Source organism: Lineus longissimus, chromosome 2, assembly GCF_910592395.1.
Source record: "Lineus longissimus chromosome 2, tnLinLong1.2, whole genome shotgun sequence".
Lineage (NCBI taxonomy): Eukaryota > Metazoa > Nemertea > Pilidiophora > Heteronemertea > Lineidae > Lineus > Lineus longissimus.
The window spans coordinates 27,680,544-27,699,225 of NC_088309.1; the positions used below are offsets into that span (position 1 = coordinate 27,680,544).

At 41.8% G+C, this 18,682-nt stretch overlaps 1 protein-coding gene across 3 annotated transcripts in view; it reads right to left on the reverse strand.

Moving 5' to 3' along the window:
* Positions 1-18,682, reverse strand: part of LOC135483356 (protein madd-4-like) — a 34,187-nt gene that overhangs the window by 6,987 nt on the left and 8,518 nt on the right. For 2 of the 3 annotated variants that reach the window (XM_064764184.1, XM_064764185.1), the window contains exons 2-9: positions 7,825-7,983; positions 7,398-7,622; positions 7,023-7,161; positions 5,548-5,677; positions 4,935-5,136; positions 4,516-4,690; positions 4,236-4,383; positions 3,851-3,981 (exon numbers count right to left, since the gene is read on the reverse strand). In XM_064764184.1, coding sequence (XP_064620254.1) covers positions 3,851-3,981; positions 4,236-4,383; positions 4,516-4,690; positions 4,935-5,136; positions 5,548-5,677; positions 7,023-7,161; positions 7,398-7,622; positions 7,825-7,983 — 1,309 coding nt within the window. Of the gene's footprint in view, positions 1-3,850; positions 3,982-4,235; positions 4,384-4,515; positions 4,691-4,934; positions 5,137-5,547; positions 5,678-7,022; positions 7,162-7,397; positions 7,623-7,824; positions 7,984-18,682 lie in introns of those variants that run through there. The other variant, XM_064764187.1, reaches the window with a different exon arrangement.

An 18,682-nucleotide genomic window follows, 5' to 3' on the forward strand; every position in this document is an offset into this window, starting at 1 on the left:
ACGAGGGATGGCCAAACATAACGCCACAAGAATAATCAAGAACACAATTATTCCAACATTACCCTTGGTACAGCGTCTCCTGGCCCACAACGGGAAAACGATATTCAAAAATCGCTCAAAGGTAATTAAAACGATTAACCAATTCCGAGTCTGCAACGACGAATAGTAAAAGGGTTCCGTAGCATACGCTATAGCTGGCGCTAACAGGTGGTCAGAGAGAGCGAAAAGTGCAATTCTATTGCTGAAATATACCACCATGTGACGTACAAAGAAATAAATCAGGCAAACTGTCAGAAAGAACATGTCACACACGGCGAGTATGCGCAGTAAGAAAACAGATGTTGTTGCGATATTCTGCATGTGATGATATACGACGAGATTGATGACGTTAAGCACAATCCCCAAAATGGCGAGAGGGGTGATGCCGCATGTGTAGAGGTAAAACACATCGACGTACACCTTGTTGTATACACAGTTACCCTGGAAAGTGGTCGTTTGAGGGTAACTTTGAACGGCATCCATCCTCGGCGCTGCATCGGGGAAATTGGGCATCTTTAGGCGACAGTGCTGACTAGGAAGTACCAGAAACCCTCGCGCTGTAACAGATTCGTGGGGTTAGACGACATGTATGGTGGAGGTGATAATAACCCCTGGTGCATCAGAACCCCTGCCGATCCATGAAGGGTTACTTTTTCCTAGCAAATACTGGAATCACCAGACATTTTCAAGTGCGTCGATCTTGGTCCGATTGTTTAGAAAGGCTGAATCAGTGATTCAGAATCCACCATCTAATCACAACACCAATTTGCCTCGTGAATGTCATCAAGAAATGGAAACAGTCACCGGCCCAGAAAGCTAGTTACCGAAATCCTAGCATTGAGGGCAGGAACTGGCCTACGTTCTTCAATTCACACCTGCACTTGTAGCGGATTCGTCATTGCAGCATTTCGTTCATAAAGGCTATTTCATAGGATGATCTACTCCTTGACAGAGCAATAACTCGCATGAAAGGATGTTTTTTTTTCGAACTCATCGAAGACCTTGAGGAGAAACATGTAACTGGGCTTCGCACTTCGATGGCCTAGGCCACAATGTTGCAGTACAAGTCGGTATTTAGGCTTGTGTGTTTGCTTGACATCGAAGGGTGTTAACTGACGACGGCAGTGTTATCTTACCGAACATTTATGAAACCTCATGTCTGATTAGCCAACACTACTACCGTTACATGCAAGCACGGCGTTATGGCTTGTAACACTGTGTTTGGTACTGCTTGCTTCGATGCAGAATTCGTGACTGTTTCATCCAATTATGTCGTGGGATTTTACACGAATGGTGGCACATCATACATACATCATACATCTATTTGCATCGAATCGAAATTAAAGCTCCAATGACAGCCTCAAATGCTCATTTATAAGACGTAGGGATCGAATTTTATGAAGTACGTTTATGTTAAATCGTCTGATGCCCGAGGTGATAATTACAAATGTGTCATCGAAATGGAACTACCATGTTCATCAATTTAAACCGAATGCCCGAAGCAAGAGTTGAGATACCCACCAATTACGAAAAGTATCACCAGCCAAGTCACACTTGTCAATGTGAAAAAAATATTTGAATTATGGACAATATAGGGATAGGCGAACTGATGATTATAGAGAGAGATCTACTAGTATGACATTCCAGTATCTACTTTAGTATCGGCATACGTTGTATTTGTTTAGCCAAACACATGCAATGGTACCGGGAATGGTACTCAAATAGAATCTAGTAAAGTATTCAGTTGTTTCCATGCAAGATTCTAAGGTTCTAAGATGTGACGATGCCATCTTGGATAGGTTAGTTGATCGAAACCACCCCTGCCAGTACAACGTTAGTTACGTTGATGGCAGCGTTTGGGATAATAGCAAAAAATAGAGATTCCGAAGAAGGCTACCTGAGAGCAGAAGATGTGTCTAATAGAGCTATCACCAAATTTTTGCTTCCTGTTGTAAATGTGTAGATCGTAAATCACCATTAATGCAACTGCGTTCATTGTTTTGAAGCAATAAAATAGGAAAATAGGCTTACTGCTCTTACGCACTACCCTACGACTGGCCGTCGCCCCCGACTCAAAGCACAGTCGATCGATTTGTTTATGTGTTTAAAATGTAATATCAACATCTACAATATACACCATCTACCAAAGGAACAAAAAAATGGTGATTGGCACAGGTGACCCTCGCCACTTCATGAACTGAAAGAAGATATATATTAACTGACGGTCGGGTATATGTAACCTAAACGGACTTCAGCCGACGTGAGCATTTTCCCGATATTTGACCTCGTCCACAAATAGAACGGGCACCTATCCCCTCCCCGCGCAAAAGCGAGTGTCATGCAGGATATCATATCTACATCGGGTTTTTTTTGGCAGCAGGAGGGCCGTGGTAAGGTGCCATAAGCGCCATTTTGTGGAATCTTTTGCACATATTTCCTGGACAAGGAGTTGATCTGATGTTGTCCATGACATTGCTGCACTATAGGCTTAGTATAAATGCTATTTGTAACACGAACAAGAATCCATTTGAGAAACTTGCTGATAGACTTTTTCAATCAGAAGTACTTAGTCCCTTATACGCGCAATTGGATTATAGACACGAGCAAGCCAGAATGGTTGTTTCGTGGATTTCTGTTCTATCATGTTGAGGAAGTTGAGATATACTGATGAATGTCCGATCCGACATCGTGCCAGCTCGGGGTGACAGCGAAAATCAATGTGACGAATAAGAAAGTGCGGGATAGATTGGTGGGTGACAGTGAATCGTATGTGACTGAGAAGAGGCCGCGAGAGGGAATTGGTGGCTCGATGCGGCAGTTTCAAACGAGCTGGTTGAGGGAGAAGACTATGTCGGATGATCGTTAGAGTAGAAAGTATAAACTTCTAATTTTTTGTTGTGAACGATAGCGCTAACGTTCATATATTGTTTCCGGCGACTTGAAAACCTTCCTCTTCATTGCGCCATTGCGTGAGATTCTGCGGACGAACTCCTGGCGCCAGGAGGAGGAACTTGCAGAGAATATGAAATTGAGTGCTCAGAGTAAGATGTATTGACATAAGTGTGCTGTGTCAGGGTTGCCCGGACAGCAGGTGATGGTAATGGTTCATTCATGTTTACTGTTGCTGTTGCCTCATGGCAACGGTCGAGTCTGGGAATATACAGTCACATTTCTGGACTTGGCCAAATTTGGGTGAATGCGACGCCGGCTGAAATGTGGATTTGAAGGTGTATGTGCCTCCTGAAATCACTTGCTGATATAGCTGACTCAAGTTTTCCTCAATTTTCAGTAAATCTTATTTTTTACCGATTTCAAAAATACACATGTTACTTTCAAAAATGTAGGAAATTGTCGTAAATTCTTTTCAACATAAAGTAAATTTTGTGTGATTTTGTATATGGAAGTTTTCACGAGGCATAATGTAATGGAATGTGGAGAAGAAAAACTATGAGCCTATACCATGACCCAGGTAGAAGCTGGGATTTACAGGATTCGGAGCTAAACCTGCTGACCTTCACCAAAGTTTCGCCAATTCCTTCGCATGACTAAAATATCAAAACAATGCATAACGCTAGATAATGGAATCATTTCTTGAAAGGCTTTCGTGCGCAAACCAAAGAACTTCACTGAATTCAAATAATAGCGCATCAACTTTATCTGCTCGGCAACTAACTTCATCTCGTATCAACGTTAGTAGCATCCTCAACTAAAAGCAGATATTATAACTGAAATTACTTGAAAATCTATTTCCGATTGTCGGAAGGATAAGGCGTAGCCATGCAATATATGGTAATGGTAAAAAAAGACTTACTTAAACACTTGTATGTTGGAGCGGTCTGGAATGTATTTGTCCGATAGTTGTAATGGCGACATTCAATTGTTACAGCCCGGATTCCTGGCCCACAGGTGGTACTGCATGGACCCTTAAGGATGATGGCCCATCTGCGAAGAAATTATAATACATGTATAATTTATTGCTGGCAGGTCCTCCATCAAAGTGGCAACCACGCAAACAAATCTTAACGGATTCAGCATCACGGCGATCTGAAGCTTGTGTGAAATAAAAATGTTGTTCTATCTCACGCAAGGTTCATATCGCCATAGCTTTCAGAGCTTCAAATTCTGAAAAATTTTGTTACACTTTCAAGGGGTATCCATTTAGATGAAAATATCTCTCAGAGACATTTTGTTCTTACGCTGGTTTTGACTTGACTGGTGGTGGTTTGTCAGCCTGTGGCTCGTCATACAGGTTACTGGCATACGGCAATGCCGCCTTCGCTGGCATCGATTTCATGCTGGACTTCTCACTCAGGTCATCAGCAAACTGGAATTCGCCTGAAATGACTAAAAGGAAACTTGCATTCATTGTCTTGCTCTTCTTAACCGATGTTATGACGAATGACAGATCCAAACAGAACAAACCCGAGTTTTGGGAAACACACGAATACCAGACGATAAACATGATCACTGTCTTACCTTCTGCCTCCTTAGATGGATAATCATCAAATTCTGTCTTGTTTGCATACGGGCAGACGACCCCAGTGTGACAGGTTATGGCTGACAATGGGTACTCTGACGGCGGGCAAAGGAGCCGCGAGGAGCTGCAGTAGACCTTTCTATACCGCATCCCAACACCACATGTTACGGAACACTGAAAATAAAGCAGTCGATCAAACTCGTCTTCTGAGCAGACTTAGGAAAGTTTTGATATCTGTAGGGAGCTTGATAGTTACACACATTCTGAAAAGACGGCGATGGCGATACCCATACCGAAGCAATCGATCAGTCAGTGTGTCCATCCAGCACCAACAACGTAGTATGGTATCTTACAGTCCAAATCCCAAACTCCCCTGTGGAAGAGCGGGTGTTTCGAAGAAGGAAATGTCCGACCTTACCCTTGACCACTTCCGTGTGTGCCACACGGGACAGTTCCCTTCGTTGCACTGTCTGGTCGCCTCCGGCCGCTTGGTTGCACACCTAGAGAGGTCTAGTCTCTTGAACATTCCCGAGGGCTTCCTCAGTCCACAAAACACGTCCCTCACTCGAATACCCTTGCCGCAGGACTGGCTGCATTCGCTCCAATCTTCATTGACCCATCTTAACAAGTAAATTATAACCAAAACTGTTACAGCAATGTTTAAACATTTTGCTCCGCCCGGGGTCCTATGTCTGGCGTCCATCCTCATCGAAGACTGAAGATGGCGCCTGGGTCAGCCATTTTGGTAATCGTCATCATATTGAAGATTACTTCTTTGTCATAACTCACGTGTAATAATCATAAGATACTGATATTCTGTTCAGCACAAAAGCAAAATGCTTCAGCAGACAATGGTTACTCAGGTTAAGACTGCATTTCATCCAAAAACATGCATGGGAAGTTGTACCAACAATAACAAAATGCCGAAACCCGGGAACTTTAGATCTTCAGTCTGACGCTCTCTCAGCTGCGCTACTTCGGCTCGTGATGTGTGTCTGGCGGACATTTACAGAATACCAAGTTTGGCTTACTCTGGTGTGCACGCTCCTATATCACAGGTTTTGATTTGTCTCGAAGGTTTCAACGTCGGATCACACTTTCTCGTTTTCACCCTTCTGTCTCGTTTGACATCTTTGCAGTAAAAGTTCTGCGTTTGCCGGCCTGAAAATGAAGGTGAAGTAATAGGTCTCTGTTGCAAACGGGTTTGGTAGCCCTCCAGGTCGGTAGTGAGTGAGATTGGAAGCTTGCCGATACCGATGGTCAAAGCCATCCTTGGCCAGCAGATGCTACAAATACTGCATGTATATGTAGGAGATTGACGTTTCTTCTCCGACAGTAAGGTGGTTAAAAGCAGAGCCAGCATATTTCTGGTTCTGTATTCAACGGAGCGAGGATTTTGGCAGTTCGAAGTTTACACTTTAGAATATTTGCATAGACTTAGACGTTTTCAACTCTACTGAGATAAAGTACATCTGACCTCATTTTTACGTAACTTGTATACTTGACTGTATCAATTATGTCAACGATATACGAACGTCACGACCTTATGTGCAAATCAAAGAAGAAAAATGTCATTTCGTCATTTGTGTGAAAATTACCTTCTGATTGGGAGCTAAGTAGTTCAATAGCATGATCAAAAAATGCAACCACAAGTTATGTTTTACATCATCGACACATTCTTTTGCAATTAAGTTTTAATGAGTCAAGTAGCGCGACTTAAGTAGATCCAGGATGGAGATGAAAATAAACGTGTTGTATATCGGAGAACAACTGCTTTGAGGCAGACAAAACAATTGTATTGGTCTGGTTTTGGTCTGGTATTGGTCTCGTTTTTTAGAAGTCAAAGCTTGTCTGACACTCTCGAACGGCACCCTCGAATTACAGCGTGTGCAACAAGGTATGCTCTCCCGATTTCATGAATCCGTGTGGACGATTTGGATTCACTTAAGTAGAACTCTGTCAGAAGAACGTGATAACCGGCGGGTGTTTTGCTTTAAAATGAATTCATGGCAAGACTATGTATAGCTTTTGACTTCGGGAGCCAGACACTTATTAGATTTATTTTCAATCCTTCCGGGCATATGCATTATTCACCTTCAGGTGAATAACACTGGGTACGAGTGGTTGGGAATCCACCTAATTTCTTAACAATTGTGATGATTTAAAAAAAAGAGAAATAGAACAGCGTTTTTCTTTTCTCATATCAGTTCTTTCGTCAGCCCTGGTATGCGAGGTTCATTATTGTTAACCCACATATGAACGCGTACGTGCCTCAAACCTATTAAGCAGCTATTGATCTAGGTTGGTAAGGTTAATGTCTAATAGGGCAGTATCAAAGGGAAAACCCATTGACGGGTCGCTCTCTGTAATTGTTTTGAGCCTTTGTGTTTGACATGTCCGAACAAAACTTTAACATGACGAATCTTTGTTAGACATCGTAGGTGGCGAAACCCGTCAACTGACTTTCACTTTAATAGGACGAATAAATGGGATGAAGTTCTGTTACCTACACCACAGGTGACAGTACAAGGGGAGAACTCGTCTTCCACCCATACGTATCGGCTGCACGATGAACCATCACCTCTGCATACACCACAATGGTCGACCTGGGCTTCGTGGTCTAAGGTTCCATCACAACCTAAATCCTTAAAGAGAAGAGGTTACAATCATATTAAATGCAAGGACGATGTTCATATTTGCAAAGATTTTGGCATTTTCATTCGATTTTTCATTTCAAGTGAGCAGAATTGCGCTAATGAGGCGCTTAATAGCAAAAGATGGCCCAGCCATGACACCGGAAGTGGCGATGGTGGCGCCTCTGTAGTTTACAATGATAGTATTCGGATAAAGCTTTCAACAGGGAGAATGAGATCCACCGTACCTTGCACACACCCCGGAGGCAGATGGCATCCTTTCTGTGCAGGCATCTCGTACCATCAACAACATGGCGGCTTTTCTCTTCAATGATCCCTGTCCCCAGGCCACGACAGACCAGCGTGCACGGTAAACTTGTGTTGTGGTAGGCGACCCACTCTTCATGTGATCGCTTGGTGTTGTAACCCGCACATTGCAAATCTCGAAAATCTACGGAGTTCTCGGGACATGGCTGCAAAAGGAAGACCACATTTGAGGTTACTGTCGCTGAAAATGCATTGAACGACGAATACATTTTCAGGGTTTGTATCATTACTGGCGCTAACTTTGGCGCTTAACTCTCTTTCCTTGTATGAGGCTACCTGTGATTCAACCTGACTTTATATCAGGGTCCTAGTATTACACTCAATCACATGGAGGTGGTAAGTGCCTACCTGGGTGTTACAAAGTTTAAATCTTGAACGAGGCCCTTTGCAGTCTTCCACAGATGCACATTGTCTGACCTGCTTGGTCACGCCGCCATCACAGAGTTTCGTACAGCTGCTCCAACGACTCCAAGGCGTCCATTGGGCACGTATCACAGACACAAACAGCTGGAACGGGAGAGAAGGCGAGCATTAGCACATGATAGACAAGGAATCTGCAGAAAATATCACCTCATGTCATAATCCTATAAGATATGAATTACATCGTTAATTTACAAGCAGAAGGAATCCTGGTAGCAACATCGACATAATTTGAAGTGGTTTGTTAAAACCAAGTTCCACCTCTGCAACCCGGTTACAAAAAATCTTTTTAGTGATGTGGCGTTAGGTCTGGCCAAGCATAACTTCAGCTCAGGATTGTCAAAACAATAAATTATTGCTGTAATCTTAGCCGCGCTGGCGACTCCTCTTCCCACCTCTTCCCCCTAAACGTTCTTACTAAAATACTTGAATATGTCGGGAGGAAGTGAACTAACTTTGTGTTGTGATAGCTGCACAGAAAAAACAAAGCAAGCTAAAAATCATAGTGCCTAATCTACGAATGTTGAAAAAATCAGTTTCCGTTTCGCTGAGGAAATTCCTCAGCATATCAGACATGCCCTCCCACAAAATCATGTTTTGCACAAACATTAAAGTCACACAAGGCAATTCGGAAAGAGAAACCTGAGGCTATTTTTATTGTGCCACAGAGTACAAATGAAAAATATATCTGTTAAACGATAGGATGGTGAAAGGTACAAGAGACTCGGCCAAATTATACATATGTTCTTCGAAGTATGGTGAATGTTAACCTCAAGTACGTTGTTGAATTCCGCAAGAGAGTTCGGCAATACTTATGTCAATGTACAGATTGAACAGATCGTCATCAGATAGAGATACAACTAGCTGAATGTATGTATTGTTTTATTTTGATTTACTGCCACTTTGAAAAAGATCTCTTCAGGGAAAGGTTCCATGACTCTTGGGTTAAAGCCAACCGGCTGATCGCAGAAAGAAAGCAGTTTTTGATGATCTTTTTATCAGTTACATAAGATGGACTCTTGAAGGCAGCCCACTCCGGCCATCCAATATAAGACAAAATCCGCCGTCTAGTCGTACTTCCGCCTCCACTTCGGTTAATGATATACTCAAGTATAGTTCATGCGCCGGTGGTAAGCTTCAATATGCCATCTCTATATACATGTACTTTATCTTGTTTTCATCATCTTTATATAAAACCATTTCGCAGACGATGGAATCCCGGGAGAAAAAGCATTGCATACGAGACCTCGACATGTACCCGAGAATTCAAACCTTGAAAAAACCCGGCAACCTGATCTCGTGCGCAGGTATAGGGTCTACATGTTCATGGAAGATTTATATCCTGGCTACCAACTTATTTCGACCGTACTCTGACATTCTGAAAGACCCTGGATTTCAGTCGATTTCAACGGCATTCTCGGCAGTCTGGCATTTATTTGGCAGTTGGCGAGCGTTTGAGGGCGGCTGTTCTATATCATAGGTGAATGCTAACATTGAAGAGGTCGAGTCCCCAACATGCTTGACGTACGTGTAAGCGCGGTAAGGATCAAACACAGTGAAAGCGACGCAGGCATAACTTCTTTTTCGACCTTGTCGCGCGCTTATTCCCGGCCCACATGAGTACTGGGCCGAGTTGCTCAGTTGGCGTTAGCAGAATAGCGACCCACGATTGATGGCGTTTGCATAATTTGCTGTAGGAGATAACGCTCAGCTGAGCTAACGCTGGCATTTGCCTCTAACGCGGATTGAGTAACTACTGAGCCCAATCTACAATATATGGTTGGCTCTCAAGGGTATGCGTGATGCTAATTTTGTAGCCTAGTCGGTAGTTGGGTAACTATGTTGTGTTTATTCTCGTCACTTGCACACCAGCCGGCATTTCAAACACTCAGACGGTGGTATGCTTTCTAAGAAATATATAGGTTCATCACTTGGTGAAACGTTTATTTTAATTTTTTGTTGGTTACTTCGCACATAACCGCGCGAGTGGCCTGTCTATAGGGTCTGGTACGTGTACATACAAAATGTAGTTGGACCTGGTGTGTGTACGGGTTACCGTTTCAACAGGCACGGATCCACAAACGGCGAGTTGCCGCCAAAACGAGCTATTCTGCCTTGACACCCGCCTCTTCGACTATACCGTCTTATCTGGGATCCTACTTGCTGTCATTTCTGTAATGAAATAGGTTTGCGCACTGAAAAGGGTTTACATCTCTAGAGTTGGATTCGGTGTTCAATTTACAGTTGATGTCCCTGGTTTTGTGCTCACTATGGCCATTAATGTTCCTGGTTCAAGCTGCGATTTTCCCTTCGTCTCTTGCTCCAAAAATTCAAATACAACAATGCATGTGATAATTTTACTATCTTTTCTCGGACAGTTTGTTTTATCAAGATACACTCCACTAAAAAGGAGCGGTAACTAACACGATGGAGTTCACTGTCCTCTCGATCATTTCACTAATGGTGCTGTAAAAAAACAATACAGTATGATACTTGATGATCGTAATTAAACTCAAGACTACGATGATATTGTTGCATGCATGGGTGGCCTAATTTGACTTTTTCATACATATGAACTCCTTCTCAACACGAGAACACGCACATTAGCGCACAAAATGTAGGGCCTATAGGCTGAACTATAATTTTCCGTTGACTGTTAGTGAAATCGTATAAATATTCCATGAAGTACAACTTGTGTGCAATTACCATCACATCTTTTGATGCCCTTATATGTATTTTGGCGCCTGAACGTAGACCACAATGCAGCCAATGGTGAACCTCAGCAGCTACTATAACATCAACATGATTTTATTGTTAGACTCATCCAAGGCACGAGGTAATGATGAGGGCAATATGGAGAATCCAACTGTGTGTGACCTGCATACCATCTGAGGAGAGGAGGCGGCTACTGGGATCGGACATGACATTTCCTGTTGGGCTGCCTCATTGTACATAATTGTAATTAACAGGGTGGGCGAGTGTATCCCATGTCCTTCAGAATCTAAGTGAATCTCTCGTCCCACCAGTCTGTGACCAGAGGTTTTGGGCGTTTTTTACTTGAAGGTTTAAGAACATGTATCCACGTCGAGTTTTGGACTGGTACCTTTCACTTACACATCCGCCTTCAGTCATGTCGATAGCTGTTGAACAGGCTGCCTTCGTTGTTGGCCGTGTTGTTGTAGCGGCAATATATATCACATACTTGCACGGATTTTTTATCAAGCAAAGTATGAGGTACTTAATGACCGAAATAAGCCGCGTTCATCAGATACCGATGACATTTTGGAGAAAGCATGTTAAGTCCAGAGGTATACATGTACTTGTAGAGGAAAAGAGCAACATGCATGGTACACCATCTATTCCGACCGTAGCCTATTTGAAGGACATATATTTTGCCCAAGAATCCTACAGCCGGCTATGATATTCTAGGTGCAAGTATTAAAATTGGAATCAGCGACTCGTACGATAAATCACTTTTGTCGAGGGTGGCACTATAAACTATATTTCTTACGAAGATTCTTAGAACAAAAGTGTTCGTGTTGTTGACCTACCGTTTATAATATGATGTATGATGACGCAAACCTTTAGAAAAAGTCTTTCAAAGACTCTGCAAAAAGTAAGATAAATTGTCGGGCATTATCATTGATCTTTATATTTGCACAGTGCATCTAAATCATGTCGTATCTTTTTTCTAATTCTATGCAGGGGCGATAATGACAGATACCCGTCTGGTTGCATATCATTCTCGTGCTGACATATAATAACGGTTATCTTGGTACATACATATTTAGCTATTTTTGAGGCATGCTGTAATTACTGTAATTTTGTTTACAGAACAGTAGGAGTAAGACCTACATCTCTACCAAGTTCGACTTCTTTTGTTGGTGCATCTGGTGTCGGATTTAGTGCACATAAATAAAACAGCTATGTTACACAATGTGTATAATCAGTGATGTATGATTTTTAGTACCCGCCCGTCACTCGGACCCCTTTTTGTCAGTATGAGGTCGAATGTGAACCGTAAGCTGGTTGGAAGACGGGGCAACCGTTAGTATCTCTTGATAAAACTGGGCATCTGTCGTTTGCACAATGTTTTCATTTCTGGGCGACACAAAAAGCAGCCTCCAATCCTCCTGTAGCCATTGGATGGTTTACTGGTTTAAAGTTTACTGGAATCGGGTAAATCTGATTGCCACATGCCACGATTCACATCAGCAAATGAACATATCCTCAAAAAATGGTATCTTGGGATCCTACATGAATCATTACAAGATCGTCAATCAACCTGTGTAATGACTAATCCAATAGAAATTCATTTTTTGATTGTCTTAGCCGTATCAGTAGAGTTTGGTTGAAAGTATTCGAGACACGACAATTGTTATGCTTCGTGCCCTATTATTAAGATGAAGACTAACAGAAATACATCGGTCTACTTCTGCCTGCCATTCGTGACCGGAAGGTGGTGCGCTCCAACCAAGCTTTGGCTGACAACCTCTCGCTCAATACGCTGAACTTTTTCGGTGCTTTGCCCGGCGCCACTTGGCTACGCCGACTGAAAAGCATCACAAAAAGCTTGGCGGACCATCATGATTTTGTCATCAACTCCTATCTGGACCCTGTCATCACTACAGCAACGATCCTTTGGGGGTAATAAACTGCATATAACACCTATTGTATTTTATGCCGAAACCCGTCAAACACGTCATCAAACCAATGACATTAATAGCATACAAAAATGCAAACATGCAATTATCATCATAGAGTAATTATCATTGCTCCACGACAATTTGTCTTACACCCGCATTATACTACCAACAGTAGCGTTACTTTTTATGGCAATCTCATTAGATTTATGGGAACAAGTTCTTTGGACACTCACATCAATTAAAAAAATTACATCCCGGCCAGACGAGTCGTGTATTACTGTTGAATTGGGCCTAATTGGGTGATGCATTCTTTCGGGAACGAGGGAACTGACAGGCAAATCAAAGCGTTCTCCAGCAATAAAACAACCTCTGCCATGCAGTGGACATAGGAGAATTTGAGTTCAAGAACCTCTGATGGGTAATTCCCCCTGGTTTTAACATCTCTATCATAAAACCGCCCATCAACTTAAGTAATCGTTGGGAAAGGTACTGAGAGCGAAGGCCTATGTGATATGATGTGAGATTTGCTGATGATATCGTATCGTACAAGATGAAAGCTTATTGATACATTGGCTGTGTTTTCCAATGTGGAGATGTGACGTGAATGCAATAGGTCCGTTGAGCGGGACCAGACCACACAAGACAAGATCACTTCCCTCACGGGTGAGATAAATTACCTTACAGTTTTCACCCTTCTGATTAATAGGTGGCACAAGACTGAAATGAATGGAATTAAGTGTGTAATTGTAAAAAGAGAACCATTGCATTGCAGTAAATCATATTAAATGCAAACAACTTAGTCCCGGAATCCACGCGCAATCAATCTTTGTTATTCTTGTAGTTGGATCGCTGTGAATGCAGCGCAGATACGTTTTTTTATCGTTGTGTCATAAATAACAGAGTGGCTTATAGCAGACACACATATGACCAGAAATCATGCAGCAATGATTCGCCCAGTTTTTTTAAAGAATCTCCAAATCGCAGTTCAAAACCAACGCAAAGGCACTTCAGTTCAACGAATCACTTCACCATGATGAATGAACCGATTCTCAGTTGCGACAGTGTAAAGAATGATAAGGCACTTCAGTTCAACGAATCACTTTACCATGATGAATGAACCGATTCTCAGTTTCGACAGTGTACAGAATGATAAGGCACTTCAGTTCAACGAATCACTTTACCATTTTGATTGGACCGACTCTCAGTTTCGACAGTGTACAGAATGATAAGGCACTTCAGTTCAACGAATCACTTTACCATTTTGATTGGACCGACTCTCAGTTTCGACAGTGTACAGAATGATAAGGCACTTCAGTTCAACGAATCACTTTACCATTTTGATTGGACCGACTCTCAGCTTCGACAGTGTACAGAATGATAAGGCACTTCAGTTCAACGAATCACTTTACCATTATGATTGAACCGACTCTCAGTTTCGACAGTGTACAGAATGATAAGGCACTTCAGTTCAACGAATCACTTTACCATTTTGATTGGACCGACTCTCAGTTTCGACAGTGTACAGAATGATAAGGCACTTCAGTTCAACGAATCACTTTACCATGATGAATGAACCAATTCTCAGTTGCGACATGGTAAAGAATGAGAAGGCACTTCAGTCTAATGAGTGCCTTTACCATTTTGATTGGACCGACTCTCAGTTTCGACAGTGTACAGAATGAGAAGGCACTTCAGTCTAATGAGTGCCTTTACCATTTTGATTGGACCGACTCTCAGTTTCGACAGTGTACAGAATGAGAAGGCACTTCAGTCTAATGATTGCCTTTACCATTTTGATTGGACCGACTCTCAGTTGCGACAGGGTAAAGAATGAGAAGGTACTTCAGTCTAATGATTGCCTTTACCATTTTGATTGGACCGACTCTCAGTTTCGACAGTGTACAGAATGAGAAGGCACTTCAGTCTAATGATTGCCTTTACCATTTTGATTGGACCGACTCTCAGTTGCGACAGGGTAAAGAATGAGAAGGCACTTCAGTCTAATGATTGCCTTTACCATTTTGATTGGACAGACTCTCAGTTTCGACAGTGTACAGAATGATAAGGCACTTCAGTTCAACGAATCACTTTACCATGATGAATGAACCAATTCTCAGTTGCGACAGGGTAAAGAATGAGAAGGCACTTCAGTCTAATGATTGCCTTTACCATTTTGATTGGACCGACACTCAGTTGCGACAAGGTAAAGAATAAGAAGGGACTTCAGTCTAATGAATGCGTTACCATTTTGATTTGACCGATTCTCAGTTGGGAAATGTCTGCACAGCATGGGTCTCTGACACATGTGCCGTTTTGCCTTAGTGACATTTGCTCACGACATAAGTGCTGCTAATAAGACATATAATAAGGTGGTTGAGCGATCTTTCAATTAGCCCTGCTGAGAGTTTATGCGTCGACAATCGACAGAAGTAGGCCACCCAGAGTCGAAATATATTTACATAAGATCTACTACGATAAGATGAAATTGGCGAAAAGGCCTACCCCTCAGAACCGATTGGGAAGCCGTTGACACTAAAGATGGACACTGCAAAGGTTGTCACTTGTAAAAGCTTCCCAAAGCAAAAATAGGGCCAGAGTGCTGAAGCTTTCTTTAATCCCGGTCTCATTGGCCTTTAATCAGCGACCGCGAGCAAGCGGTTTGCAATCACTGCTCAAAAACTGAAGCAGTGTATGAAAATTACTGACCTGGCACCCTTCAGACCACCAGCGTTCATTGCAGATCATTTGGTACCCGACTAACGAGACACTAAATGTGAGAACAATATGAATAAACGTGCCGACAAAGCGGTCTGGCAAATTACATGAGGCAAAAAGTATACTGTTTAATGTAAATAGTAGTCGACCGCAGAATATCCATTATTTCATGTTCAATTATTAGCCCATTTTTATATCAAAGGATCGTTTCATTGAGAGGTCGCTGATTCATGGGTCTGGAAAAAATAGTAAATTTAGGTTTATTTCAAACGGTTTCAACTTACTACATCAATCGGTCACAACCCAATCATCTACCCAATCATTGGTAGTTTGTTCTCAAATTCTGGATTTTAATTACATGGAAAACTTTCATAATCATCATAATCATCATAATCATCATCATCATCATCATCATAATCATCATCGATTGTTGACCTTTGCCTATACCATGGCACGCCAGAGAGCAGGGAGGTCATCTTTACCGGAAGATGGTGTGGGTGCCCCTCACCTGAGTACTTAGACTATAACATCAGATATGACGAAGGTTTTTCTCAGCGAAATTATACACCAACAGTTAACATAAGCACATTTCGCGTTTCCCGCAGAGTTTATTGCTGTAATTGGATGTTGATACACCCACGCAGTTCGAAGCTGGCGACCTAATAAGATAAAAAATTAACGTTCTTTGTATTTGTTCCAGCATCCATGTAAGATCGTATGATAAATACAAGTTGCTGATGCCGGCTAATGTAAGATCGTGGCACCGGCGTGAGGTGAATAGTTGTCTCTTTTTGCATAAGAAGAGCATTATTCACGTCACGAAATGACGAGACACTAGAAATCTATCGGACTCTCATTTCATACAGGAACCCTCTTGGCGTCGTGAGACTAGAATTTGGCAAAAACTGCATCCAAAAACGGATTCTTTCACCGCTATGTCCAGTATAGTCCAGTACGAGTGTTGTTAGGGATACTGCCAGCTTTCTGGTCTGAACAACTTGTTTGGAAGCGAGCCATTCCGTGGTATTGACCACTTCAAACTATTCCTTCCCCAATAGTTGATCAATAAATATGTTTTTCGAGTCCCTTAATAGATACTTAGGAAGATAAGCTTTCTGAAGGCGAATTATATATGCCATTTGGGGATGTTAAAGTGTCTCACGAAAGAAACTAGTGATGCTACACACTGCAGTCATGTTGTTTACATGCAAAAAGAAACATAGAAACTAGACGCTCTGCATAATTTCTAGACTATTGAAAAACCTCATAAAGTTCATCTTTCCATGAGCTAGACCGGTACTAATGAAGACCAATTAGCATGTTATGTGACTGATTAAGGCATTAACCGCTCCGTTGAAATGGCTGTTCACCAGGTATCAAGCTATGTCTCGCAACTTTGAAGAAGAAAATTCTCAATGAAAAAAGTTCAGCCGACTGTCGATGAATGAAATGCAGATCAAATACATGTACTATGGAATGTGCATGGAAATTCTTTTTTTTAGTGGCGAACCAGATGTTTGGATCAACAATTCGTGTGGTTACTGTACAATTTATGCATCAATAACTGAGCGATTATCCATATATCAACAACTAACACACACTAAATCATGTAATCTGGAGAACAACAACAAGGCAAATATTGGTAGAACAGTTTTCCTCTCAGAACGTGTTTGAGTAGGTCTGAGAGAATCTTGTTTTTCCATGTCTGGATTGTCGTGAGAATCACGTATCATGGATAGGATCATGGATTTATTACAGAAGAATGTGTCGGGCCAACTTTAATGAACCAAGTTAAAGGACTACCTTTGAGGGGAGAACATTGTAGGACGCTCCAGAGCGAGTTGTTCATCCTCTGTAATTTCACGATCCATATCTGTGCTGCTGATTATATAGTTTACTGTCGGAAGCATCTGTTAATGTAGGCTAAATGTATTACATATTGACGGCGCTGGAGTCTGACTCTTTAAATAATTAATATAAATAAGACCACGTGACCATATTCTTCTTCTTATCGCATGATGTACGTTCATTTGATATTCTCAAGAACGTTCATGACTGCTGTTGACGCCTTTGGTTATGAATACCAGTACTAGTGGATATATAGGGCCTACGCCATCGCAATTAAATGTATGTCTTGATATCTGTCTCGATATCGGTGTCTATTTGAATTACTGAGACGTAAATCATCTTAATATCAAGAAGATCTAAACTGGGTTCATTTCCGTATTCAGTTGCTTTAAATAGCCGTACTTTTGTACGAGGTGAACATTATAACCTGGGGTTCACCTGATAAGGAGACGATGAACAATGTAACGATTATTCATTCACACTTCAAACGTACAGTTTTCATCCTTCATCACTGTTTTTTCTCTCTCAATGCAGTCGCTGATAACCACTGCTGTATGATAGTTACTGGTATAGGTTGCAAGCAAACACAATATATGACTTCCGAGCACATGTAACAGGTTATTGTTGATTGGTGCAACTGAGACGCCACGTCGTTAACAAGTTAACCAGATTGTCAACAGGCCTAAACCGGAAGTTCGTGGAAATACCGTATTCCCGTCTAAATGTGTCTACCTGATGATGCTTATGTTAAACTACCAGGAAGCCCGCGACTTCACTGCCGTAGAGTTATTGCTGTGCAGTTTTCAACCACTAGGCTACTGGTGGACACCAATTGGTCATTTCAAGTCCGTGATCAACCTTGACAACAACCGTTGTAAACATATCACGTATGAACCATTACGGTCAATTGCAACTCATTAAAGCTCAATAATGTCATCACCTTAACTGCGAAGTAATTGTATCTAAATTGGATATGCTAGTAAACACTAAGTTTGCAAGCAGTTTTAGAAGTTAAACGTTTTGGTTGAAGGTCAGCATTATGTGCCGCCTCGCCAGTATGCCATCCTCATCAACTTTTTATGGACAGAGCGCAAAACTCCACTTTCACCGCATAGTTTAGTGTCACTCAATAGTGTACAGGGATAAAGAATGGACCAATACAAGTAAACATTAACCCGAACAAGACTTTTTCCATCCGCCACTTAACTCAAACTCAATTTAGCCAATCACATAAAGTGGAAGCCGGTGCTGCTGAAAACCGAATCGAAGTTTGAGCATTCCACTGGTTAGATGATTGGGGTACCTGAGCATGTCGACATGGTTCAACTGAATGCTACCGGTATCAAGATAACAATCTCATTCATTCATTACCTAGTTCTACCAGAGTCGTATCTTTCAATAAATTTTATTTCATTTTTTTGCTTCGAGAGACCGTAGAGTTGGTATAACGTTACGATGTGCAGAATTCAATAACGTTACACAGTTTTTCAGTTCAGAAAAAAGCATTTCTTTGATCAAGAATCAAGCAGCATCGGCCAATGATCCACCATGGTAGGTAGTGTAGTGAGAGAATTGGT